At 47.9% G+C, this 24,726-nt stretch overlaps 1 protein-coding gene and 1 non-coding gene across 5 annotated transcripts in view; both read right to left on the reverse strand.

The window, feature by feature from the left end:
- Window positions 1–23,839, reverse strand: part of SRCAP (Snf2 related CREBBP activator protein) — a 32,153-nt gene extending 8,314 nt beyond the window's left edge. The window contains exons 1-25 of one of the 4 annotated variants that reach the window (XM_014842377.3): window positions 23,516–23,839; window positions 21,988–22,061; window positions 21,122–21,384; window positions 19,665–19,916; window positions 17,639–17,824; window positions 17,263–17,403; window positions 16,024–16,246; window positions 15,631–15,908; window positions 14,893–14,986; window positions 14,664–14,753; window positions 13,977–14,165; window positions 13,558–13,886; window positions 13,274–13,451; window positions 12,576–12,712; window positions 12,199–12,368; window positions 11,892–12,084; window positions 10,406–10,542; window positions 10,130–10,316; window positions 7,999–8,168; window positions 7,341–7,606; window positions 6,841–7,128; window positions 6,148–6,312; window positions 5,685–5,870; window positions 5,200–5,466; window positions 3,349–4,850 (exon numbers count right to left, since the gene is read on the reverse strand). In XM_014842377.3, coding sequence (XP_014697863.2) covers window positions 3,349–4,850; window positions 5,200–5,466; window positions 5,685–5,870; window positions 6,148–6,312; window positions 6,841–7,128; window positions 7,341–7,606; window positions 7,999–8,168; window positions 10,130–10,316; window positions 10,406–10,542; window positions 11,892–12,084; window positions 12,199–12,368; window positions 12,576–12,712; window positions 13,274–13,451; window positions 13,558–13,886; window positions 13,977–14,165; window positions 14,664–14,753; window positions 14,893–14,986; window positions 15,631–15,908; window positions 16,024–16,246; window positions 17,263–17,403; window positions 17,639–17,824; window positions 19,665–19,916; window positions 21,122–21,175 — 5,682 coding nt within the window. In that variant the 5' untranslated portion in view covers window positions 21,176–21,384; window positions 21,988–22,061; window positions 23,516–23,839. Of the gene's footprint in view, window positions 1–3,348; window positions 4,851–5,199; window positions 5,467–5,684; window positions 5,871–6,147; window positions 6,313–6,840; window positions 7,129–7,340; window positions 7,607–7,998; window positions 8,169–10,129; window positions 10,317–10,405; window positions 10,543–11,891; window positions 12,085–12,198; window positions 12,369–12,575; window positions 12,713–13,273; window positions 13,452–13,557; window positions 13,887–13,976; window positions 14,166–14,663; window positions 14,754–14,892; window positions 14,987–15,630; window positions 15,909–16,023; window positions 16,247–17,262; window positions 17,404–17,638; window positions 17,825–19,664; window positions 19,917–21,121; window positions 21,385–21,987; window positions 22,062–23,220; window positions 23,396–23,515 lie in introns of those variants that run through there. The other 3 variants (XM_014842378.3, XM_014842376.3, XM_044746359.2) reach the window with 3 other exon arrangements.
- LOC123277052 (small nucleolar RNA SNORA30/SNORA37 family) lies at window positions 15,077–15,205 on the reverse strand. The gene has a single exon (XR_006513727.1). It is a non-coding gene; the product is annotated as a small nucleolar RNA SNORA30/SNORA37 family (small nucleolar RNA).
- Window positions 23,840–24,726: the final 887 nt, after the last annotated feature.

The raw sequence follows: 24,726 nt of genomic DNA on the forward strand, positions 1-24,726 counted from the left end.
AATGAAACTTCTCTGCAAGAGAAAACTAATCTTTCCACACCACCAAAACAGAATGCTTAAATATTCAAAATTAGGATTCACAAACCCAATAAGCTTATAGAATGCATGATTTGTGGGAATTTTCCTATGTAACACTTAACTCCAGAACACCCAAGTTAATTTCTCTTCTTGCAGTGGATCCAAAACAATTATTAAAAGCCTTCCCCAAATCACTGACCAGGATACAGAGGGGCTAATGAAATCCATAGCAGGAAGGTTTCTGCCAGGGGCCAGAATGGAATGGGGTGAGATGGGAACAGCTAACCAGACATTTAGGTATCATCACCCTCAAAGAGAAAAGGGGGGTGCCTTAGCAGACAGGAAATCTGTATGACTTTGACCCAATCCATTCCCATCTCTGTGCTTCCAGTTTCACAGACCATAAAACCACCAAACTCGGGCCTGCCCGTTGGCCAAGTGGTTAAGTTCGCATGCTCTGCTTCAGAAACCCAGTGTGTTGCCAGTTCAGATCCTGGGGGCAGACATGGCACCACTCATCAAGCCATACTGAAGTGTTGTTCCACATAGCACAACCAGAGGCACTTACAACCAGAATCTACAACTATGTACTGGGGGAGCCTCAGGGCGAAGGAAAAACAAAAAACTCCACCAAACTCTTTTTTTTTGTAGCATTTATAATACTTGTAGTGTTACATTTGTATAATTCTTTGATTAATGTCTTCTACCTACTAAACTATAAGCCCCATGTAACATGAGCCATATCTGATTTTGCTCACTATAATCACCAGTATCTAGCTCAGTACTTGGCATAAAGTAGGCTCTCAATAAATATCTGTTATTAGAATGAACAAATAATGAAGGACTCCAGTAGATAGTCCTAAAAAACAGCAGTGTCCTAAATCTCCCTTCTTGACTGCTACCTTAAACTTGGCCTCTTGGGTCCTGTTGATCTAAGCCAAAAAGCATCCTAGCAGAGCGAAAAATCAATACAGGCCAGCTCTCAAAAGTAGTAGCAAGAGGGGCTGGCCCCGTGGCCGAATGGTTAAGTTTGCGCACTTCCCTTAGGTGGCCCAGGGTTTCGCCAGTTCGGATCCTGGGCATGGACACTGCACCGCTCATCAAGCCATGCTGAGGCGGCATCCCACATGCCACAACTAGAAGGATCCACAACTAAAAATATGCAACTGTGTACCGGGGGGCTTGGGGAGAAGAAGGAAAAATAAAAAAATAATAAATAAAAACTTAAAAAAAAACGTACTGGCAAGGGAGAAAATATTTGTAAATCATGTATTTCAAAAGGGACTTGTAACCAGAATAAAGAACTCTTACAATTCAATAACAAAAAATAACCCAACTAAAAAGAGAAAAAAATCTGAACAAGCATTTCTTGAAAGAAGACAAATGACCAACAACCACTGAAAAGATCCTCAACATCATTAGCCAGCAGGAAAATGCAAATCAAAGCCACAAGATTCACACCCACTAAGATGGCTATAATTAATAAAAGACATTAACAAGTGTTAACAAAGATGTAGAGAACCTGGACCCCTTACAGGCTGTTGGTGGGAATGTAATGGTACACCCACTTTGGAAAAACAGTTTGGCAGTTCCTCAAAAGGTTAAACATAGTTGCCATATGACTGAGCAATTCCACACCTAGGTACACATCCAATACAACTGAAAACAAATGAAAAGACACAAAATCTTATACATGAATGTTCATAGTAACATTATTGATAACAGCCAAAAATAATCCAGATGTCCCCATCAACTGAGGAATAGATATATAAAATGTGGTATATATCTATACAATGGAATATTATTCAGCAATAAAAAGAAATAAAGTATTGATGTATGCTATAACATGGATGAACCTCAGAAACATTACGCTAAGTGAAAAAAGCCGGTCACAAAAGACCATGTATTATATGACTCCACAGGCAAATCTATAGACAGAGCAGACAGTGGTTACCTAGAGCAAGGAGGGATGGAGGGGTTAGGGGATGATGGCTAAGGGTGTGGGGGTTTCTTTTTAGGGCCATGAAAATGTTCTAAAGTTGATTGTGGTGATGGTTGCACAACTCTGTAAAAATACTAAAAGCCACTGAATTGTACACACTTTAGATGGGTGAACTGCATGGTATGTGATTTATACCTCAAGCTGTTTAAAGAAAAAGAACTCAAGAAGCTGCTACCTACATGCAGAGCAACAAAATTTAGCAAACCATGAAGTTATCACCCTTGGGCTAGATCTAGGCTCTCTTCTACTTCCAACAAGCCAGACCAACCATGCAGCATTAGAAACAGATCAAAGGTAGAGTCGGTGGCACCGATGGAGTGTGAGGGACTGAGCAAAGAATAAGCAGCAGCTCTAATAAGAGTAAGAAAAAGACAAGAGGGCCTGGAGGGACTCACTAGACCTTCTCCTTATTTGTTCCTGGGGTTATTTACTCTGAGTTTTAAGTTTAACTTAACCAAACACATACAGAATATATATATGACAGAAAAAAATGTTTCACAGTTCATCAAGGGACAGGGAAGAGAGTTCTTACTGCCCACTTAATCACCATGGAGGTAAAAAACTACAAGAGATGAGAGGCAAAGTTAGAGGCTCATGATCTTTAGGGAACTGTAGTCCATGGTGTCACCCCGCCCTAGAAGTTAAAATATTTGACAATAGTGGTGGTTTTAACAACTGAGAAAAGTCTTCCTGTCTCTGAGGACTGCCCCTCGTGGGGAATGGAGTCAGCCCAACTTTGTTCTCAAAAGTTGCGTAACCTCTGTAACATCATTTAGTGGGCTAGTTTCTTCACTTGTAAAATGAGGCAATTAGATGCTAACACTCAAAAGAGTAAGCAAGAACCAAAGAGGCCAACAGTAACAAGGAAGCCTTGAACACATCAGTAATAAATAGTTTTAAAAGCACATTAGGGGGCCAGCCCAGTGGTGTACTGGTTAGGTTCATGTGCTCCGCTTCACCAGCCCGGGGTTTGCAGGTTTGTATCCCGCTCATCAAGCCACCCTGTGGCGGTGTCCCATACACAAAGTAGAGGAAGACTGGCACAGATGTTAGTTCAGGGACAATCTTCCTCACAAAAAATAAAAGCACATTAGGTCCTCAACTCCCCTCTGAGAAACATACAACATGGATTATTACTCCCATTTTACAGGTAAGAGTACAGGTTCAGGGAACAGAAGGGACTTGTCCAATGGTACTCAAGTATTAGGTCCACAAAACTAGGCTTTGTAATTTACCAAGACAAAAGTGACATTCTGTTCCATCTACTCTACCAACACTCCAAAGAAACTCAACTTCCTTTCCCTCTCCTGTGAGGCAGTAAAACTTACCAGGTAGAAAGGGGAACGAGGTGGTGGTGGGGGTTGGCGTCGAGGCCGGGAACCACTGAACGAGGTAGCAGTGGAGGGAGGGCTGGGGGGACCAGAGAGCAATGTCAGTGTCTCAGGCTCATCCTTGGAAACAGGCAGCCGGGATACCATGGTGACAGGCAAGGGAGCGGCGCCAGATGCTGAAACCACAAGGGAGGATGCCTGGGAAGCTGGGGCCTGTGTTGAGGCTGGGGCCAGTGCCAGAGTCTGAGCTGCAGTTGGGCCCAAGGTGGGCACTGGAACTGGGGCTGGGTTCAAGGTCAGTGTTTGCACTGAAGCTGGGGCCAGGAGTGAAGCAGATGATGATACTGGAGCCAAAGTCAGCGTGTGAGCTGGGGCCAGGCCCATCGGAGAAGCTGGAGCCAGAGACAGCGTCTGAGATGGACCCAGTGGTGGTCCTGGTGCCAAAGACAGTGTCTGGGCTGGAGCTGGTACTAGTGATGATGCTGGAGTCAATGACAATGTCTGAGCTGGAAAGGGCCCCTGGGAGTTCCCTGCTCCCAAAGAGAGTGTCTGAGAAGGAGACGAGCCACCAAGAGTGGATGCTAAAGCTGGAGCTAAGGCCAGTGTCTGTGTAGAAGCCGGGCTCGGAAGAGGTGACGGAACTGGGGCTGGTACCATAGTTTGAGTTGATGATGGAGCCAACACAGGAGGTGGGGCTGGCACCAGTGAAGAAGCTGAGGCTAAAGGAGTTCCCGGAGTAGATGATGAAGCCAGAACTGGAGTCTGCGATGGAGCCAGTACAGGAGCGGGACCTGGCGATGGAGCCAGGACTGGAAGAGGAGCCAGGGAAGGAGCTGGAGAAGGAGCCAGGATTGCTGTCTGTGGAGCCACCACGGGAGCCAGAGAGGTGGCTAGAGCCTGAGATGCAGAAGGTGCTGGAGCCAGAAGGGAAGCCTGAGCTGGAGCTGGATTTGGTGCTGCCGGAAAAGGATTGGCCAGAGCAGAAGCTGGCACCAGGACAGGTGAACATGCTGGGGCCATGGCTGAGTTCAACCCTGGAACATGTGAAGAGGTTGGAGCCAACAACAGAGGGTGACCCGGTGCCTGAGATGGGGACAGGGATGGAGTTGTGGCCAAACCTAGAGTCAAGGCTGACGCTGACGGGGAAGCCCCAGCTGGTGCCAAAGAGGGAGGTCCAGGAGCCGCTGAGACAACAGGTGCCAGTGCTGGAGTCACATTGGTCAACAGAGCTGGACCCGAAGGCGAAACAGGCAAGGGGGTTGATATGGGGATGGTGACTGGAGCGGAGGCTGGGGCAGGAAGTGTGGAGGAGATAGAGATGGGGAGTGAAGATGACACTGGAAGTGAGACTGTAGAGGACACAGGACTAGCAAGGGTAGAGGAGTTGGGAACTGGCACTGGAGAAGAGGCTGGCCCAGGGAGTGAGGCTGGCCCAGGGAGTGAGGATGGCACAGGGACAGGAGAAGAGATGGCCAAGGGAGCAGCTCCGGGTGCTGAAGCTGTGGAGACAGAGGATGAGTTAGCCCCAGAGTTACTCCCTCTATTACCCTGTCCCACCCTTTCCCTTACCCTACCCGCCCAGCTTCACCTGTTTCCCAAAAAACCTTCACTCCCACACCATGAGGTCAAAGATCCAAAGAATCTGACAACTTAACATTTCCTTTCTTTCCAAGGATCCAAGAAATGTATCTTGGAATTAGGCAAGGGCTCCACAGCCCAGTTCTGGGGCTCACTGCAAAATGAATCAGTATGCTGATAATTAAGAGATCTGTTGTGACTAAGAAACCCTCAGGGCCAGCCTATCTCCATTCCTGACAAAAATTTCTGGCCTCAGCCACCTGGACTCACCACTGACTTCGGGCGAAGGACTGTGGACCAGCTTGAGAAGGGGCCTCACCAGAGTGGACGTGGGTATGGGGGCCCGGGCAGTACCCAGAGTAGGTGTGGGTAGTCGGCCAGGGGTTAATGTGGGGCGTGGAGTCAACACAGCTGGAAGCCCAGAGCTTGGAGGTCGGGGTGCTGGGGCCAACGGAGGAACAGGAGTCAGTCCATCCCGAGGGGCCTGTCTCACTACAATCTTCACCACGCCTGTATTATTCACCATGGTTGGTGGCACTGCAAGAGGAAGCTACATTGAGGGGAAGGTAGAAAAGAAACAAGAGACCCAAAGGATAGAAGTAGTCCAGGGGCAGGAAAGGGTAGCAGAAAGATATCCAAGATACTGGCTAGGGAAAGCAACACTGAGGGAAGGCTGGACAGACAGTAGCCCACGGTATGCCTGGAAAGACCAAGGCCAGCAAGGGCTAAGTAAGTAGGAAGGCCAGGAGCCTCACCCTGGTTAGCAGCAAGCGGAAGGCTGAGGCCAGTAGGGGCAGGGGTGGTGCTGGGGGTCGAAGAAGGCAGCACAGAGACAGGGGTAGGGCCAGGGGTCGGGGCCACGGCCTGGATGAGGGCCACATGGGCAGGCTGGCTGATGAGGTGGTGCTGCCCCCCTGCTGACACCAGGTGCACCACATTCCCTGGGTTAAGGGAAGAGAGAAAGAGAGAGAGAAGCAGCCATCAGCTGGAGGAGGACAGAGGCAAGGGCAAGAGGAGAAAGAAAGAATAGAGAGAAGATAACTTTTCTAGAATGACCTCATCCCTACCTTTATTAAAAGACCCCCTCCAACCATTCCCCTTGGCCCCACCCACCAAAAGCTAGGGAAAGAAACATAAAGGCTGACATCTGAAGAGCCACAAAAACAAGGGGACAAGGAAGAGGAGGAAAAAGGCAGGACGGGGGTGGGTTTTACCTACTTTGCAGCGGGCGGGGCTGCCCCACAGCAAGCTGGCGCACCTGGGCACCAGTCAAAGTCAGCTTGTTGCCCTGGATTTGGAAGGTGAGAGGTTTGCTTCCCCCTGCACTAGCCACTGGACGTTGTGCCAGTGAGGCCAACTGCCCGATGCTGACCACTTCACCTGCTATGAACAAAGAAGGAGCTTAATGTACACAGCGCTCACTCTGTTCAACACCACTTCTCAGACCCTCATGAGGCACACGTCTCCAGTTCCTCCGACCCATCCCCTCAATTTACCATATTCCAACAAACTTGGTCTTAATCTACAGCCTTTGAACTTTTGACATGCTACTTACTCCTTCCAATCCCACTTGTCTGCCTAACCATCTCCTTCACATCCTCTAATGGCCTGCTACCATACTGAGCTAATCACCACCCCCTCCTCTACACTGCCCTTTTATCCCAAACAATTTTCTCTTGCTAGGCTTACCACTATTTATTTATCCATGTGTCATCTCCTCCACTAGACTGTGAACTCCTCAAGGGCTCTTACTTGATTATGAGTTACCAATGTGTGGCAAAATACCTAACATATGTTAGCTACCTAGAATTTGATACTCTCATATTCCCAAGCTTTTCTTCTACAGCTCCATGGCATATAAGCCTTCCTCCATCTCAAGTCTCTCACCCTCACAGAGCCCTGGGAACTTACAGGGCAGGCGAGCCTGCATATCAGGAGACAGGATGAGGCGCTGTGATGCAGGAGTAGGAGCTGGCACTGCTGTGGTGGGAGCAGTGGCTATGGTGGTAGAGGTGGTGGTGGCAGCAGCAGAAGGGAAGGTATAGCCTGGTGGTACTGTCAGGGGCTTCAAAAGGCTGGAAGAGCCTGGGGGTGGGGCAGGGCTCAGGCGAACAGGGGCAGGTGGGGCCGGCTTCAGGGACAGGGTTGGCGTGGGAGGCCGTGAGGTCCCACTCAGGACCCCCAGGGGGGATGGCAACACTGTAGACACAAAGCAAACACCTGTCAGATATACCCTGACTAGAGCCTTAGCCTGCTCCCAGAAGGCTCCATACATACTCCTTTCCAGCCCGTCAAACACCACACCCCTGACTCCAACCCAGCTGCTCAAACACTAATTTCATTACTTCTTTCCCAATCTGAACAATCGCCTGAAGCACCCCCCCCAGTATCCTGGCTCCTTTGCAACTCACCCTGGGGTAGAGGACCACTGTTTGGTTGCAGTGGGGGCAACAGAACAGGGCCAGGAGGCCGGGATGCTGGAATAAGCGGGGGCCCAGCAGGTGAGGCCGACACCATCAGTGGTGCTGGCAGCACTGGGGGGGTCGGGCCAGGGGTAGGCGGGGCTGAGAGCTCAGGGCCTGGAGGGGGTCGAACTGGGACAGGGCCCAGGGGGGTCCGTGGGCTGTTCACCACCACCACTGTCCGGCCTTCTTGCTTGGGCACTGGCTGCAGCATCCTGTGAGCAAAAAACAAGGGAGTGGGTAGGGGGTAAAGGGAGAATAAGGATTAGGAAAAGAAAGGAATAAGGAAGATGATGCAGACAGACAGAGATTATAAAAGCAAAGTGAGGAGAGGAAAAAGACACAAAGGAGAAAGAGGGAAAGAAATTCAAGATAACCAAAAAGCACCAAACAGAGGGAGGGGAAAAAAAAAAATCAGTGACAAATACAAAGGCGTAGGACCCACTTCTACTTATTCTCTCCCCCAATCCATCCTCAGTATTTTGCATCCATTCCATACAAACATTCTGGCCTAGGCTCCAACTCTTTCCTTTTCACCCCAATTCCCCCCAGGCAGCTGTAGCCACTTTTTCTAGGCACCCATCCCCTTATTCCTCAGCCCTAGTACCTGTTGACCTTCATCTTGACTGGCTTGGGCCGGGGTGGGGGGTCAGGAGCAGTAGCAACCTCGAGCAGTGCCCGGCGGGAGAGGCGGTGTCGGGGTAGAAATGTGTCAGCCTCATATCTAGAGACACGACCCTCCAGGCCAATAAGATCAAAGCGACCCATGTCTATCCGCTGGCACAAAAAAGGAACACAAAAGCATGATGTCAAAGGGGCCAGTGTGGCAATGATTTCTTGGATATGACACCAAAAGCAAAGGCAACAACAACAATAACAAACCTATAAATTAGGCTGCATTAAAGGACACTATGTACAGAGTGAAAAGGCAACCCACAGAGTGGAACAAGACAGTATTTGCAAATCATGTATCCGGTAAGGGGTTAACATCCAGACTATACAAAGAACTTCTACAACTCAACAACAAAAACACAAACAACCCAATGAAAAAATCAGCAAAAGTCTTGAATAGTCATTTCTCTGAAGAAAATATATAATAAGTACATGAAAAGATGCTCAATATCACTAATCATTAGGGAAACGAAAATCAAAATCAGTGAGATACCACCTAATACTCGAGATAGCTATTAGCAGAAAACCAAAATAAGGGGCTGGCCCCACGGCTGAGTGGTTAAGTTCGCGCGCTCTGCCGCAGGTGGCCCAGTGTTTCATTGGTTCGAATCCTGGGCACGGACATGGCACTGCTCATCAAGCCACGCTGAGGCAGCATGCCATATGCCACAACTAGAAGGACCCACAACAAAGAATATACAACTATGTACCGGGGGGCTTTGGGGAAAAAAAATAAAATCCTAAAAAAAAAATAAGGGGCCGGCTCCGTGGCCAAGTGGTTAAGTTCGCGCGTTCCGCTGCGGTGGCCCAGGGTTCTGATCCTGGGTGCAGACATGGCACTGCTTGTCAGGCCACGTTGAGGCGGCGTCCCACATCCCACAACTAAAGGACCTGCAACTAAGATATACAACTATATACGGGGGGAGGGGGAGTTGGGGAGATAAAGCAGGGAAAAAAAAAAAAAATTGGCAACAGTTGTTAGCCCAGGTGGCAATCCTTAAAAAAACAAAAAACAAAATAAGAGGTGTGGTCAATGATATAAAGAAATTATAACCCTTGTGAACTGTTGGTGGGAATGTAAAATGATGTAGCCACTACAGAAAACAGTATGGCAGTTACTCAAAAAATTAAACACAGAATTACCATACAATCCAGCAATTCCACTTCTGAGTACAGACCCAAAAGAATTTAAAGCAGGGACTCGAACAGATATTTGTACACCTATGTTCACAGTGGTATTACTCATGACAGCCAAAAGGTGGAAGCAACCCAAGTGTCCACTGACAGACGAAGGGATAAACAAAATGTGAAATACGTGCACGTATGTATGTATGTACATATACACACACACACACGCACAAAACAGAATATTACCCAATATTAAAAAGGAGATCCTGATACAATGCTACAACATGGACGAACCTTGAAGACATTCAGCAAAGCAAAATAAGCCAGGCACAAAAGGACAAATACTATACGATCCATTGACATGAAGTACCTAGAGTAGTCAAATTTATAGAGACAGAAAGGGCTGAAGGGGAAGGCAAGAATGGGGAGTTATTATTTAATGGGTATGGAGCTTCAGTTTGGAAAGATGAAAAAAGTTCTGAAGATGGATGGTGGTGATGGTTGCAGAACAATGTGAATGTACTTAATGCCAACGAACTACATGCTTAAAAGTGGTTAAAATGGTAAAATTTGTTATGTGCATTTTACCACAATAAAAACAAAAATTGGGGGGGGTAGCCAAAAAGAAGAAGTAGGAAAACAAAATAATATTTAAGTATTATTAATATGCCAGGCACTTCCAAAAACATTAACACAACTCTCAAAAACACACTGCAGAATAGGCCTTATAATCCCTGTTTTGAAGGCCAAGCAAATTCAGGGTTAGAGGTTAGTAATTAGTTTGCCTAAAGTACACACAGCTAGAAAACAAAGAAACTAGGGGAATAGTTCTAAGAAGACAGGAGAAGTAAAGATACAAAAGGTCAGACTCTAGCCTAAAGAAAAGAGGGGCAGGCAGGGTTGAGGTAGGGCCCCTAACCCTGGGGGCACCTACTTACCTGGAGGGGGTGGACATCAGTGGCCCTTAGCACCAGAGAGGCGGTGCTGAAGCAGATGCCTGGGGTGATGAAAGAGGAGGTAACAGGTCGAGGGTCAAACAGGTTTGGATGATTGCAGACTTTTCGCAGCTGCATCAAAATGTTGATGACGCTCATGAAATGGCCCGTGGCTAGTGTCTCCTTAGTTCTGGGAGAGAGGGAAAATAAATAAGGCATCCTGACAGTCACCTCTGCTCTAATCTAGGGTCCCAGGGCCCACCCTCAGTCCTCCCTTACGTAGTCTGTGCCATGAAGTCATCATAGAGACAGCGTTGGCGCTTGGAGAGCCGGCAGCGGATAACATGCTCATACTTTTTAGGCATCTGCTTCTCAACATCCACCTTAACTCGGCGCAGCAAAAAAGGCCGCAAAACCTAAAAGCAAATAAGCAGGAGGCTGACAGGAGATCAGCGGGCACTGAGACCCAGCCTAGCCCCTTTAGCTGGGTCTTGGCCCCATGACTGGCTGAGCACTGGCTTAGTCCATCAGTAAACATTCATGGAGCCATGCAGCATGCCAGCAACCAATCACACAGATAAATCAGATGACAGCCCTCCTCTCGGGGAATTTACTGTCTGCTGAAGGAGACAGATATAAAGATGATGATACCACAACATAAGAAGCAATAAAAGGAAGCACTGAGGGCAGAGCAACTAACTATGCAAGAGGGATGACTCAAATTACATTTCAAGGAGTAAGTGTAAATTTACGAGATTACAAAAACAAATCCAGGATAGAAGCTAAGAACAAAAATTGTGGCAGTCACAGCAGCATAGATAACAAAAGGCAAATCTGAGATCTCAGGAGGTAAAATCTGATAGGACACAGTGATCAAGTTGACGTGGAAGAAGTGAAAGAAGGGAGAGAAGAGGAAGGAAGAGGTATAGTTAAGGAAGACTTCTTGGTTTCTAGTTTGATTTACCAAAATGATGGTGTGACTGACCAAAATGGAGTCGAAATAATAGGCTATAAGGCTTGAGATGTTTGACTTAGAACAGAGTGAGTTCAAGAGGAACTTTCAATTAAAGACATCAAGTCAGAAACTGAAATACAAGTCAAGTGATCTAGAGTCAAGAGATTAAAAATACAAACTGGAGAGTCTTTAAAGCCTCATGAATGAGTAAACCTGTAAGATATGTAAATTGGGAAACAAAAAAGTAAAGATCAGGGGCCAGCCCGGTGGCACAGCAGTTAAGTGTGCACCTTCCGCTTTGGCGGGCCCGGGGTTGGCTGGTTCGGATCCCGGGTGTGGACATCGCACCGCTTGGCAAGCTATGCTGTGGTAGGTGCCCCATATATAAAAAAGAGGACGATTGGCAGCAGATGTTAGCTCAGGGCTAATCTTCTTCTTCAAAAAAAAAGTAAAGATCAGAATGCTGAGAGATGTTATTTAAAAGCTGGACAAAAGAAAAGGAGCCAGAGAAAACAAACAAACAAGAAAAGAGAACAAAACAAAAATATGAAGCTGAGGAAAGCCAGGTAAAGAGAAATCTAAGCAGGGACCAAGCAACAGTATTATTCTACTCAGAGAATAAGGAGAGACAAGTAGAATGATGACTAAGTTGAGGTCACTCAATTTCCAGGGTTAGTCACTAGAACACCGCAGCATGACAATTGGTGAAATAAGCCTAGCACTGACTTCTCTCTCCCTAAGGGTTTTCTGGGTATTGCCTTTAGTTCCTCACTATTTCCAATACTGTTGACAAACTGTCACAGGCCCTACCTTGTGGAGGCGTTTGACTAGACCTTCATTGTACTCTTGGCTGCCCTCAATCATGCCAGTTAGGGGGTTAGAGAACCATTCTTTGAACTCCCGATGAGACTGGAAGACATGGGGCATCAAAAAGTGCATCAAGGACCACAGCTCCATAAGACTGTTCTGCAAGGGAGTTCCTGTCAGGAGCAGGCGTCTCTGGCTGCAAAGAGACAGAGGGATTTAGAGGGAGGATGGTCAGCAAGGCCCAACCTTCCAAGCATCCTAACTTTCAGGCCTAGTCAACCCTCCCACAAATTCCCATCTCCATCTCCACCTGTTGAAATTGAGCAGTGATTGCCAGCGCTGTGACTTGAAGTTCTTGATGTTCTGAGCCTCATCCAGAATGAGATAGCGCCAATTCTTGCGGCGGAAGGCCTGGTGGTCCTGCAGCACCAGCTTGTAAGACGTGATACACACATGGAAGGCATTGGGCTTGGTCCAGCCCTGAAGTATCAGGAGAAAGCAGGAGATAGTGGGGTGAAAAGAAAAGAAACGGCAAAGGAAGACATGCTAAGGTTTTCAAGGGACAGAAATCAGAAAAGTCCCAAGTACAGAACAGAGCAACAGAAACAGGAGGGAAAGGAACTCATCTGAGGAAAGGGCCTAACAGTAAAAGAGGCACTGATGGGAGGATCACATGGTGGAACGAACCTGCCGCTTGAGCTTCCTCTCTTTCTGGGCTCCATAGTAAGTGAGGATTTTAAAGCTAGGGCACCAACGTTTCAGCTCCATTTCCCAGTTCAACATCACACTGGTGGGAACAATGATCAAATGGGGACCCCAGTTACCTGTTTAGCAAAAGGATGAGAGATGTACAACATGGTGATTATAGTTAATAATAGTGTATTGCAATGGAAAGTTGCTAAGAGTAGATCTTAAAAGTTCTCAACACAAGAATTTTTCTATAACTGTGTATGGTGATGATGTTAATTAACTTATTTTGCCAATCATTTAGCAATGTATACAAATTTGGAATCATTACGTTGTACGCCTCAAACCAATATAATGCTGTGTGTCAATTATACCTCAGTTAAAAAAAAATAAGGTTCAGAAAGATTTTAAACAGAGAAATTTAAAAAAAAAAAAAAAGAATGAGAGATAAGGAAATATAAACCTTGGAGTTCTGGTTCCCCAGGTCTAACCCTGACCACTCTATCCTAATGGCCCTTTCTAAGAATCTTAGCACCTATGCTGGTCTCTCTCTACAGTTACGGTCCAGAGTCAATGAAGGTACTAAGAGAGCAAGAAAAGAGTGAGTGTTTCACCATCCTGCAGCTAGAGTCACCATTAAACAAGCTTCTCAGGGAGCTGGCCAAGGAGACCCAAGAGAAAGGGCCCTGCCTAGTTACCTTTCTCACAAGCCAAGTGGGCAAGCAGGGAGATGGTCTGGATTGTTTTGCCTAGCCCCATCTCATCAGCAAGAATGCCATTAAGCTTCTTCTCATACATAGTAACCAGCCAGTCCAGCCCAATGTGTTGGTACTCCCGGAGCTGGCCCCGCAAGAGCAGGGGGATGGGTGTCTTCACCTGGTAGGGAGGAAAAGACGTGTCACTGTGGAACTGAGGCATCTGTCATCACTGAGAAACAGAAAAGTCAAGATATGAGAAAGCAAAAGCTGAGGCTTGGGGATACCTGGGTAGTGGCCAAGGTGTAACCCTTGGGCTGGAGACTTTCAGCTGCTGCAGCGATGTCAGTAATTTCTTTCTTAGGGCCTAGAGTGGTGGTGGGCCCAGGGGTGGGAGGTCCACTGCCACCATCTACCTCACTCCGTTCTTCATCCCGGGCAAGCAAGTACTCCACCCCAAAGTCATCATCTTCCTCCTCTTCCTCATCTGCTTGGCTCTGTGACTGGGACTCCTCAGATTCATCAGATTCAGATTCTTCTGATTCTGAACTTCCACTTGTTTCCTCCTCCTCTGAATGCTCATCTTCCTCATCCTCGCTCTGCTCCTCAGCAGAGTCTAAAGCACAAGACCAAGGCTTAGTGCTCACCATACCTGCTTCTCTAGTGTCTGCCCTCCCCAGCTCCTGCCTTATGACCACACAGTCACCTGACTGACTGCTACTATCCTCTTGAGGAGCCTCTTCAGCTTCTGTGGCCCCCTCTGGTTCAAAGTCAGAGCTGTTAGCCTCAACCTCATCTTCATCTTCCTCTTCACTACTCCCAGAACCTGGTGCAGAGGCATCAGAAGCATAGGCTCCTGCATACTGCTGCAGTAGCTCCTCCACAGACAGCTCACCTGGAAGAGAAACGAAGTAAGCTTTTGGGTACTTCGAAGAGAAGGGAGAAGAGGAAGTCTAAGTGGTGCCAGTTCATTTTACCTAGGTTTCTGTAGTCACTGCTAGGCCCAGGTCCGAGGGGAGCTAAGAGTTTACTTTCAGCACCAGCTACTAAAGCCAAGCCCTACAACCTGGGCTAGAACCATGGATAGTGCTGCCTTCTGCTGGGAAGGACAGTATCAGTCTCATGAACCCCCCTTTTAAGGTACAAGTCAAACATAGCCACTATCATCTTCCAACGGCTCTCCTCTCCACCGAGCTCTCACATCACTTTGTTCAAACTTCCATCATAACCAGTCATCATAATGTATTTATAATTATTCATTTTTAAACCTTTGTCTTCAGATCTGGAGTCCCTCCGGGGGGATAAAAAGTGTCTTATTCATCGCTTTATCCCTGACATTCTGCACAGAGGAGATACCAAGTGGATGCTCAGTAAAAGGTCAGGCGAGTGTCACCTTCTCGAGCCAACTCGCTCAGCTCCATGGCATGATCCACCTCCCCTTCCAACTGCTCCTCAGCTGCGATGGTGTCCTCTTCATCCTCCGCTAGGAAAGAGAATGAAGCAAGATCAGTGGGGACAGAGGCATAGGACACAGTCCAAATAGAAGAGGTGAGAAAACCTGAAACATTAGGTCCAGACAATTCAAGAGTAAGGGGCAACACGATAAAGAGAACAGGCCTGACCTTCATCCTCATTGGCAGTAAACTCTTCGTCATCCTCATCTGCATGCCAAGGTTTTTTGTTGCACTGTGTGACAGAGGAGGGTGTGGGCTTTACCTGTATGGCAAAGGATGAAAAGGGAAAGGGCCCAAGGTTAGAGCAGCAAGAGAAAGTCACAATGTTAAGTAAGATGTCAGAAAACAATCTCCCTGTCCCATTGAGTGACAGCTGCCACTGGCACAGTCCCAGGGCAAGGATGCAATCAAGGGTTTTCTTTCAGCACGAGCTACCAAATCCTGGCCCAACTGTCTGGGGGAGGACCTGTGAAAGTGCTAGATAAGAAATACAAGCCCCCAACACCATCCGCATGCACTCAGATTTATGGAGAAACAGAGAGCTCAGGTCCAAAACAGACTTCACGGTTACCATCCCAGCTCCAAACCTACAAAGCAGTAACGGAGTATTAGTATTAGTACTCCATTTCATGGAAGTAGCAAGGGCCAGAATAAGAATTTTTTCAAGGTCACAAAGCAATTCTAATACAGTACACTCTTGTACAGCAGCAGAAACTCTGTTCATTTCAGACTATAACTTGCCCCAAACCTAGATTCTTCCCTATCCATGCCCAAATGAGAGCTCAATTGCCCTTAACCAGGGAGGACTTCTGAAAAGCAGGACCAATCTTACAGACCAGAACTCAATCCTTTAACCTCTCCCTCTGCTCCCACTCTGAGCCTTCCCTCTACCCTTTCTGCCTATACCTTCAACACCTGAGAAGGCTCTTCTTCACCACCTTCTTCAGGCCCATCTCGGGTGTCACTATCACGAGATGAGGGGGTTCTCGAGGGGCTGGAAGGCCCTCCTAGCAGCTGAGGGGGGAGGGAACGGAGCAGCTCTTCCAGTGGCAGTTCTCCCTCACGTCGAAGCAGCTCAATCTCACGTCTCTGGGTCTCTGCATCATTGCCTTCCTGCTGTTCTTCAACCTCAATTGTCTCCTCATCATCCTCTTCCTCGTCCTCTTGGGGCTGGAAGTCCCCATCTATAGCAGGAGAACAAGGTCACAAAGTCCACGGGGCCCTGCAAGCCACAGGGTGGGTTTTCAGCTCTGGAAAGGGTACATGAGGAAGAGTAACAGAGCCAAAGAGGACACAAACCTTCATCATCCAGCCGGGCAACTGGGGGTGGAGGACTAGAGGCAGCTGAGGAAGAGCCAAGGCAAGGAGAAGAGCCAGCTTTGCTGGAGGCTAGTGGCTGGTTGAGGCTCTGAGACAGAAGGTCTGAGTACTTTTCAGTTTGCCCCACAATGAAGTCCAGGTGCAAGTCCAGAGCTTTTTTGCGCTTTTCCTCGAGTCGGGACTGTTGCTTGAATTGCACCACCTGCCACAAACATGAAATGGACAGGTCACCAAGATAATCTTTTATTCATGTACTCTTTCACTCAACATTTAGGGAAGCCTCCTGTATGCTAGGCTCTGGGTTGATTTTTCAGGAAGAGTTAAATGACCTTAAAGGTGCTTCTGAGGAAAGCACAAAGAGGGCACAGGGAAAGAGCCAGCTTAACTTTAGGCAGCAGAGAAAGATTTGCAAACGTGTTTGGAACTGAATCTTAAAAAGATTAAGTAGGTGTTCCCTAAGTGGAAATGAGGAGAAAGGCATTCTCAGCAACAGAAAGAGCATGCGTAAATAGCCAGGGACGTGCTAAAGAAAGTATGTCTGAAGTGGAAAAGAGAGGAAAGGAACTGGCAGAGATAAAACTGAAAATGTAGACAGAAGCCACATAGTACTTAGGAAACAATTCAACTTAATATACGGCAACAGCTTAATTAATGAGAACTTTGACAGTATGTAAGTAGGTAAATGGCACTGGCAGGTTTTAGAAAAAAGCATGCTTAGGGGCTGGCCCCGTGGCCAAGTGGTTAAGTTCGCGAGCTCCGCTGCAGGCGGCCCAGTGTTTCGTTGGTTTGAATCCTGGGCGCGGACATGGCACTGCTCATCAGACCACGCTGAGACAGCGTCCCACATGCCACAACTAGAAGGACCCACAACAAAGAATATACAACTATGTACCAGGGGGCTTTGGGGAGAAAAAGGAAAAAAATAAAATCTTTAAAAAAAAAAAAAAAGCATGCTTAATGTGCTGCAAAGGACAGATGGCGTAGTGGGGTCCAGAAGACCTATTAACAACCCCCAAAGGCAGGGCCCATATTTTCCCACTGTACTTCTTTCTTCTTCAAAGCACTCAATGCTAGAAAGGTCCAATGCACAACAGCAATGTCATCAGAATTGCTTGAAATTGTAATATTCACTTTCTCAAAGAGAAATTTTGACCATTCCTGTTACCATGCTACCCAACAAACCCAATGTGTTTCCCTTTCCCAATCCTTGCTGCCTACCTTCTCCACGCTGCTCCAGAACTGCCTGACATCCTTGGCCATGGTGGAGGCAATTCGGCGCAGCTTGGCCTGCTCCTCCCTCCGGGCCCGTTCCTCTTTCTGCCGCTGCTCCTCGTGGTGCCGGATCACCATGCGCACCACCTGTGGGAACGAGGGACCAACGTGAAAATACTCCAAGGCCAGACTCCTGCCCCCTCCCAAAGTCAAAAGCAAAGAGAATAATCAAGGCCAAAAAATCTGGGAAGTCAGCGCTTGCCTCGACATTATGTGCATTAATAAGCACCCTACCACTGTTATGTTTGATTCCCTTCCAACCAACCCACCTGTTAAGGAAAAGCAAACCTGAAATGGAAGGTAGGCCCAGTTGAGGATATACCTTACGGGCCACACCCCGTTTCCAACGACGCTCCTGAGCAAAGTCAGCAGAGAGCCACTGCATCTCCTCACATAGATAGTCCCAGTGGCCTTTGGGGCGGGGAGGCTCAGGTACTTTAGGCAGCCTCTTCAGTGACCAGAAACCCTCCTTCCGCAGCTCCGCAATCCGAGTCTCAATCTCAGCCTCCTAAGGAGAGAGCTAGGTCAACCAACTTACTAGACATATACTCCACTTCATGACCATGGCTGAATATTCTACTCTCTGAGTAGAGATATTCTGCAGAGAGATATTCTACTCTCTACAGGTAAGTAAGAGTATCAGGGAGATTAAGTGATTTACTTGAGATCACACAGCCAGGAAGTGTAAGAGCTAGAAATTAAAAATAGGTCTAATGACTCTAGACATCAGACTTCATGCTCTTTCCATTATATCACACAATCTCCATGCCCCATGAATATAGATGAGACTTGGGAAAACATATCCCAAGGGTAGTTTCACAGAGACACAAGAAGTACAGGCTTCTTTACTGATTCTAGATACAAGGGATCTTCATCACTGTAGAATTCTACTTACGCAACAGTATATTGATACTTAGAAATACACTATACAACCCAATTTACACAATCCTTTGTTTTTAAAAAATGCTATTTTTGGGGGCTGGCCCCGTGGCCGAGTGGTTAAGTTCACGCGCTCTGCTGCAGGCGGCCCAGTGTTTCGTTGGTTCGAATCCTGGGCACAGACATGGCACTGCTCATCAAACCACGCTGAGGCAATGTCCCACATGCCACAACTAGAAGGACCCACAATGAACAATATACAACCATGTGCCAGGGGGCTTTGGGGAGAAAATGGAAAAAAATAAAATCTTTAAAAAAAATGCTATTTTTGTAAAAATCTATTTTTCTTTGGAAAATACTGAAAAGTTACACACAAAAAGATTAATAATGGTTAGTATGACAAAAAGGTAACACTGTTTCTACACTGATTATATTTCATAAGGAAAAAAATGAAAGCATTTGAAATTTTCTTTAACGGAGGTGACTAAAAAACTCAGGACAACGGCCCTCAATATTCTTGTCCTCTCCTGACAAAAACTAAATCACCACTTCGGCGGCCTGGGGTTCGTCAGTTCGGATCCCGGGTGTGGACATCAAAAAAAAAAGCAAACCCTAAATCAGAGGAAATGACAGCCAGAAATGAGACAGGGAACTAAATGGCCTGATGGTGAAGGAAACATCAAGAGACATGGGTATTAGACTAATGGCCCTCAAATTTGAGTATGCATCAGAACCATCTGGAGGGCTTTTTCAGACAGATTGCTGGGGCCCACCCCTACAGTTTATTTATTTATTTTTTTTTAAGGAAGGTTAGCCCTGAGCTAACTGCTGCCAATCCTCCTCTTTTTGCTGAGGAAGACTGGCCCTGAGCTAACATCCGTGCCCATCCTCCTCTACTTTACATGTGGGACGCCTACCACGGTATGGCTTTTGCCAAGCAGTGCCATGTTCTCACCCAGGATCCGAACCAGCGAACGCTGGGCCGCCAAGAAGCACAACGTGTGCACTTAACCGCTGCGCCACCAAGCCGGCCCCCACCCCTACAGTTTAAATGGGTAGGGGGAAGAGGGGTACCAAGAATTTGCAGTTCTAACAAATTGCCAGGTGATGCTGCTGCTGCTGGCTTAGAAACCACACTTACCACTGGAAAAGTGTAAAAGAGGCTACAGGATAGAAATGAGAAGTAGAAACCAGTACATCTTAAGAACCTTACAGTTTACAAAGCACTTGCATGTCTATTTTCTCCTTTAATTTAAACCTCTTACCAACCTATAAACTATTAAACCATCCCTATTTTATAGAAAAGGAAATGACGCTCAGAGTTCAAGTGACTTGCTCAAGATCATATAAGTTAAGGCAGAGCCTATACTCTAAATCCACGACAGGAAAGAAATGTAAAATACCCATGGGACATAGGAGTTCAGGGAAGAAGACTCCCAAGAATTCTCACGGGTCTTCCCAATACGTACATGCTTGGCCTGCTCTGCAATCTCAGCATGGCTCTTCTCCCATTTTGGGCCCTTGTTAGCCAGGTCAGCAGCCTGGGGTAAGCTAAGCCCCTCCAGGGGCACTGTGGCACCATCTGGGGGCCCTGGAGGTCCATCCAGAGAGGAATCTTGAGCTATATGCTGGGGGGAGATGCCACCTGCCCCACTAGAGGCTGGGGAACTGGATGAGGCAGGGGACACAGGATTGCTGCCTGTCATGCCGTCCGACACCATCTAGAAAAGGGGAAAATGATAGATAAAATGAATCCTTAGCACTGTACCACGAGTTTTAAGTACACTATTTCCTTCTATCTTCACAAAAAAAACCTCTGGAGTAAGACATCAACCTTATTTTTATAAACACAAACATTTGGAATAAAGTTTTAATAAGGGGCTCAATATGGCAGAGCCAAGTTTATGGCAGATGCTTGGCATGCAAGAGAAGTTATAGCCTGACATTTATGCAGTTCCCAAATCCAAGAATACTACTATAGCGTATGATTTCATATTTTTAATGATCCTTTCAGAACCTCAATGATTTCACTCACATAAACAACTCCCTATTTTTCCCTCCTTTTCAGAGCAAGCATGGCAGATTCACCTATGCAAATAAATGTGAGCTACCACTAAATTCAAAGGGCATCAAAAAAAACAAAATCACCTAAACCTCTACAATCATGACAAGCCTTGGTAGTTTCCTTTACTAGAGAGGTGGGAGGTGGGAAAGGGGGTTGGTCATTGTTTTCAAACACCCACCTACTACTTTACAAGGTACTGCACAAGCAATAAAAAGTAGAGAACAAAATCCTACTTAAATGTGGACAGTGAGAGGGAACTCACGAAATTCACTTTAGCACACAAGCCTCAAAGTATGCCAGTCAAATTCCTACCTCAGCTAAATAACAAAAGACTACATGTTGCAAAATTTCCCAGCTGCTCAGGAAAATTATAAATATAAAATCCATAACCGTCAAAAGTCTGACGTAATGCAAACTGAGGTCTACTCAGTTTCAAAAGCCATGATTTTTTTCCCCATCCCCTTTATTTCCCTATGAGGAAAAAAATGAACACTACGCATCATCCACAACGCTTACCTTGTTCCAGTTCTGAAACAAACTGAGCTGTTCTCAAAGCACAGTCTTAGAAGCATGTTGTCCCAACCTCCATTTCCAATGTGGCCTAATTCAACCTTTTTCAGGTAATAAGGAGTTCCCACACTCTTAGAGATCGATGTTCCACTACCATCAAGTAAAATGTGAGCATGCAACAGGCCTGACGGCCCACTTTAACAGCAAACTTTCTCCAAAGTCAGCTACCTAGGGAGCCAGGATCATGGCAATATTACTAAGACCTGCCACATTTCTTCTGCCTCAGAGCCAGTAGCCCTCTGAAACAGAAACAGAGAAGCAGAAACAGAGGAGCCCTCTCCACTTTCAAACCTGTGAATGCAGGATTGGGAGCTGAGGGTGAGCAGGGGAGGGGCTGCTCTGCATGGTCCCACTCCCAGGCTCCTCTTTGGATGCCTGTAGAATGACTGGGTCGTTGTCACCACTGCTGCTGGCCGAGGGGCTGGCGTCCGGCTGCAGGGCATGCTGGGAGCTGGCCTCATTCTGGGCCACCGGCCACCGGGACCCGCCTTCCAGGGCCCGGGGCCCACTAGGGCGTCCCAGTCTCCGCTCAGGTCCACTGGCCTCTGGAGCACCTTAAGTAAGGTAAAAACAGTAGAAATTAGATTTTAAAAGATTAAAGAATCTTTTAAAAAACTACGAATCACATAAAGAATAAAGATAAATGAACATAGTGATTATACCCTACATTTCTTGAGCATCTACTATGTGTCAAATACTAAGTGCTTACTTGATGTGTTCTATAATCCTCACATCTACCCTATGAACCAGATACTTTTCATGCTATAATAAATGTTTATTTAGTTCCTTCTACATACTGAGGATAGAACCATACAGAAAAGACCCCTGACCTAAATGGAGCTTACACTCTAATATTTCCTTTATTTTATAAGGGAGAAGATCAGAACATAAAAAGGTCAAATGGTTTGCATAAGATCACATAGTAAGGAAGTGGTAGAAAGAGACCTTAAACCTAGGTGATCTGATGCCAAAATGATGGCGAGGGTGCTACTCTCCTTGGTAGAGTCAGGATGATCAGATCTTTCTCTAACCATAGTCCCAATTGTGTTGTTGCACCACTATTTTCAAACCACAAGTCATTAACCTAAAATTTCTCTAATTACCTCAAACACTTCTCCCATTAGCACCAATACACAAAACGGTATCTGCATCCTCACCTGTGTGAGCTGAGACCACACTCCCTGTGAAAGTCTGTACTTCCACGGTGCCGCCGTACTGAGGGGAATCACGCCTGAAACAAACAGAAGGGGAGACAGCAACAGTGAGGAACCAATCCATATTTACCAACATCCATCAAAGCCTTCTTTACACCAGCTTTGAAGGCTTTTAAATATACCCAAATCAGTCTAAAGACTGACAAGAGTTATAGTAGTAGGAAAAGTTCACATTTCGGAAAAACGAAAGCAAAGTACACTTTGTGAAAACACAATTCCTTAGGGACATAAAATTCTGGCTGGGGGGGAGAAGAGGGAAGTGAAGAAAAAAAAGTTTAAAAAGCTTAAGTGTAAAAGGCTCCAACTACTCAGTGGAGGGCAAATAATGCAAAAAAAGCTGTCACATCCAGAAGCTCAAAAGGCGCTGGCTGCCTGGGAGCCTGCTCACCTTTCCAGTGAGAGCTGAACACAGTCACAGGAGAATCCACCCTTCCTCAGGGCAGGGCCCTGTGCCTGCTGTACCTGGACCGTAAGACACTTCCCCAAGCACAAGAACTACAGCAAGAGACTAGAGGAGCACTCAGATATGAGGAAGGGAGCACAGCCAAGCACCAGACCCCGGAAACAGGTAGAGTAAATCCACACAAGGCCCGGAAGTGTTTCCTCAGTTTAAGGAAATTCCTTAACCACGGTGCTGCCTTTGATTCACTCCCTCCTCCACAACAGATTCCCAGGACCCAAGCTAACCAGAATCCAAGAAGCCTGAACTCTTGACCCCAGGCTTCATTACTGTCTCCCAACTCCTCCCAACAGACTGACCCAGCGTGACCCCTGACCTCTGTCCCAAGTTGCCACCAGCCCTAAGATAGCCCCGCCCCCTCCTAGACTCCCACCCCACCCAACGTGTGCGACAGGCTGGGGGGAGGGGCCCGCGCGTGCGCGGCTGGAGGCGGAGTGAGCCGGCTGCGCGCACCGCCTGGGGGCTCCCGCCAGAACCCAAACCCACGCACACGAGGGTCGCAGGGCTGAAAAGCCTGCCCGTCAGGGAGCCCCCCCACCACCACCAGACCGAGAAAAGCTGAGATAAGGGAGGGTTTGTGCCGCCAGGTCCTGGTCCCTGACTGGATATGGTGGGCACGCGCCCCGACTACTTGACCCACGCCCCCCACTCCTCTTCCCGCGCGTCCCTGACGGGGGAGGGGGGGTGCTGGGGTTGGTGGGCGGGCAAGAGCGCACCTGGGTCTGTCCTCTCAGGGCTCGCTCGCTCGCTCAGGCACGCGTGCGCAGATGGGCGGGAGGGGAGAGGAGACGCGCCTGGGCCCAGTGCCGGCCGGCCTGGCCCCTCTCAGCCAGTCTCTATGGGCGCGCGCCGACAGCCTCGCGCACCGGCCCCGGGGCCCCGGCCGAAGGTGCGCGCGCAGCACCCCGGGAAGGTGGGAGGGGAGGCGGTGGCGGAAAGATGCGCGCGCAGTCACCCGTCAGGGGAGGGGGGAACTGTGGAGCGTCCGCCATCTTGTCTCCCTCTCCTTACCTGCGTCCTCGGGGGCGTGGGCACCACCCCCCCTCCCGCCGAGGAGCGGGGAGGGCCCCCTCTTGGCTGCCGCCTTCGCGGCCTTTAAATTCCCCTGGGGCCCGTGGCTACTGCCACCGCCTTGCTTCCACTGCCTCCTCTCACGGCACAGAGATGCGGGCGGTGGGTGGGAAAAATGAGAGACGCTACTCCCAGCGAACCGCCGCCGCCGCTTCCGAGGCCTCACCAAAATGGCCGCCGCCGTCTCGGCCGCCACCACCAGCACCACCACCACCACAGCTCACTATCGCTACCGCCGGCGCGGCCCGTCCTCTCGCGAGAGACAGTAGCTGGAGGTTGGGGGAGCGGGAAAGCTCGCGTGCTAGCGTAGGGCGCTGCCCAAACGGCAAGGCAGGCTGGGAGATGTAGTCAGCCGGAGGCTCCGCGGCTGCCCCGAGGCAGAGCATCGTTATCCTGCGACACAGAAGCTGCCGCTGAGGCTGCGTTGCGGCTGCCAACTCGGACCAGTCCCTCCTCTTTTAGTAGATCACCCAGAGAGCTGAAGAAATTTGTTAGATACTTTCAGCAAATTAGCATTGGAGCCTGGGCCTCTGGATTCCCACAGCAGTCCACTTAGAGATGCTTCGTTTTACGTGAGGGTGGTATTCTCGATAGCTCCCAAGCACCTATGCCATCTGTTGGCTAACCTTCTAGGTTAAGAACCCCTTTGAGGGGCCTGCCCTGTGGAATAGTGGTTAAGTTGAGCACGCTTTGCTTTGGAGGCCTGGGTTCCCAGTCAGGATCCCAGGCAGGGACCTACACTGCTCATCAGCCATGCTGTGGCTGTGACCAGCATATAAAGTGGAGGAAGATTGGCGCAGATGTTAGCTCAGGGCTAATCTTCCTCAGAAAAAAAAGAAAGAAAGAAAACCCTTTGAGAATCTGATACCATCACCCCAGAATAGGATAAGAGTAACAGACACCTGTACTGAGGCGACTTTGTGCACTGGTTATCTCTTTTAATCAGAACAATGCTCCATTTTACAAATGAATTGAGGCTCATAGATTAGCTACTGACAGAACCCAAAGCCAAGATTCCTAGCAAAGCCGTCTAAGTCCCAAGGATACACACTCTCACAAAATTTGCCACCTCAGCCCACCCCAGGAGCCAGGTTAAAAAGCCCTAATAGGCCAGCTCGGTGGTGCAGCAGTTAAGTGCGCACATTGCACTT

Source organism: Equus asinus, chromosome 14, assembly GCF_041296235.1.
Source record: "Equus asinus isolate D_3611 breed Donkey chromosome 14, EquAss-T2T_v2, whole genome shotgun sequence".
In the NCBI taxonomy this organism is placed as follows: domain Eukaryota; kingdom Metazoa; phylum Chordata; class Mammalia; order Perissodactyla; family Equidae; genus Equus; species Equus asinus.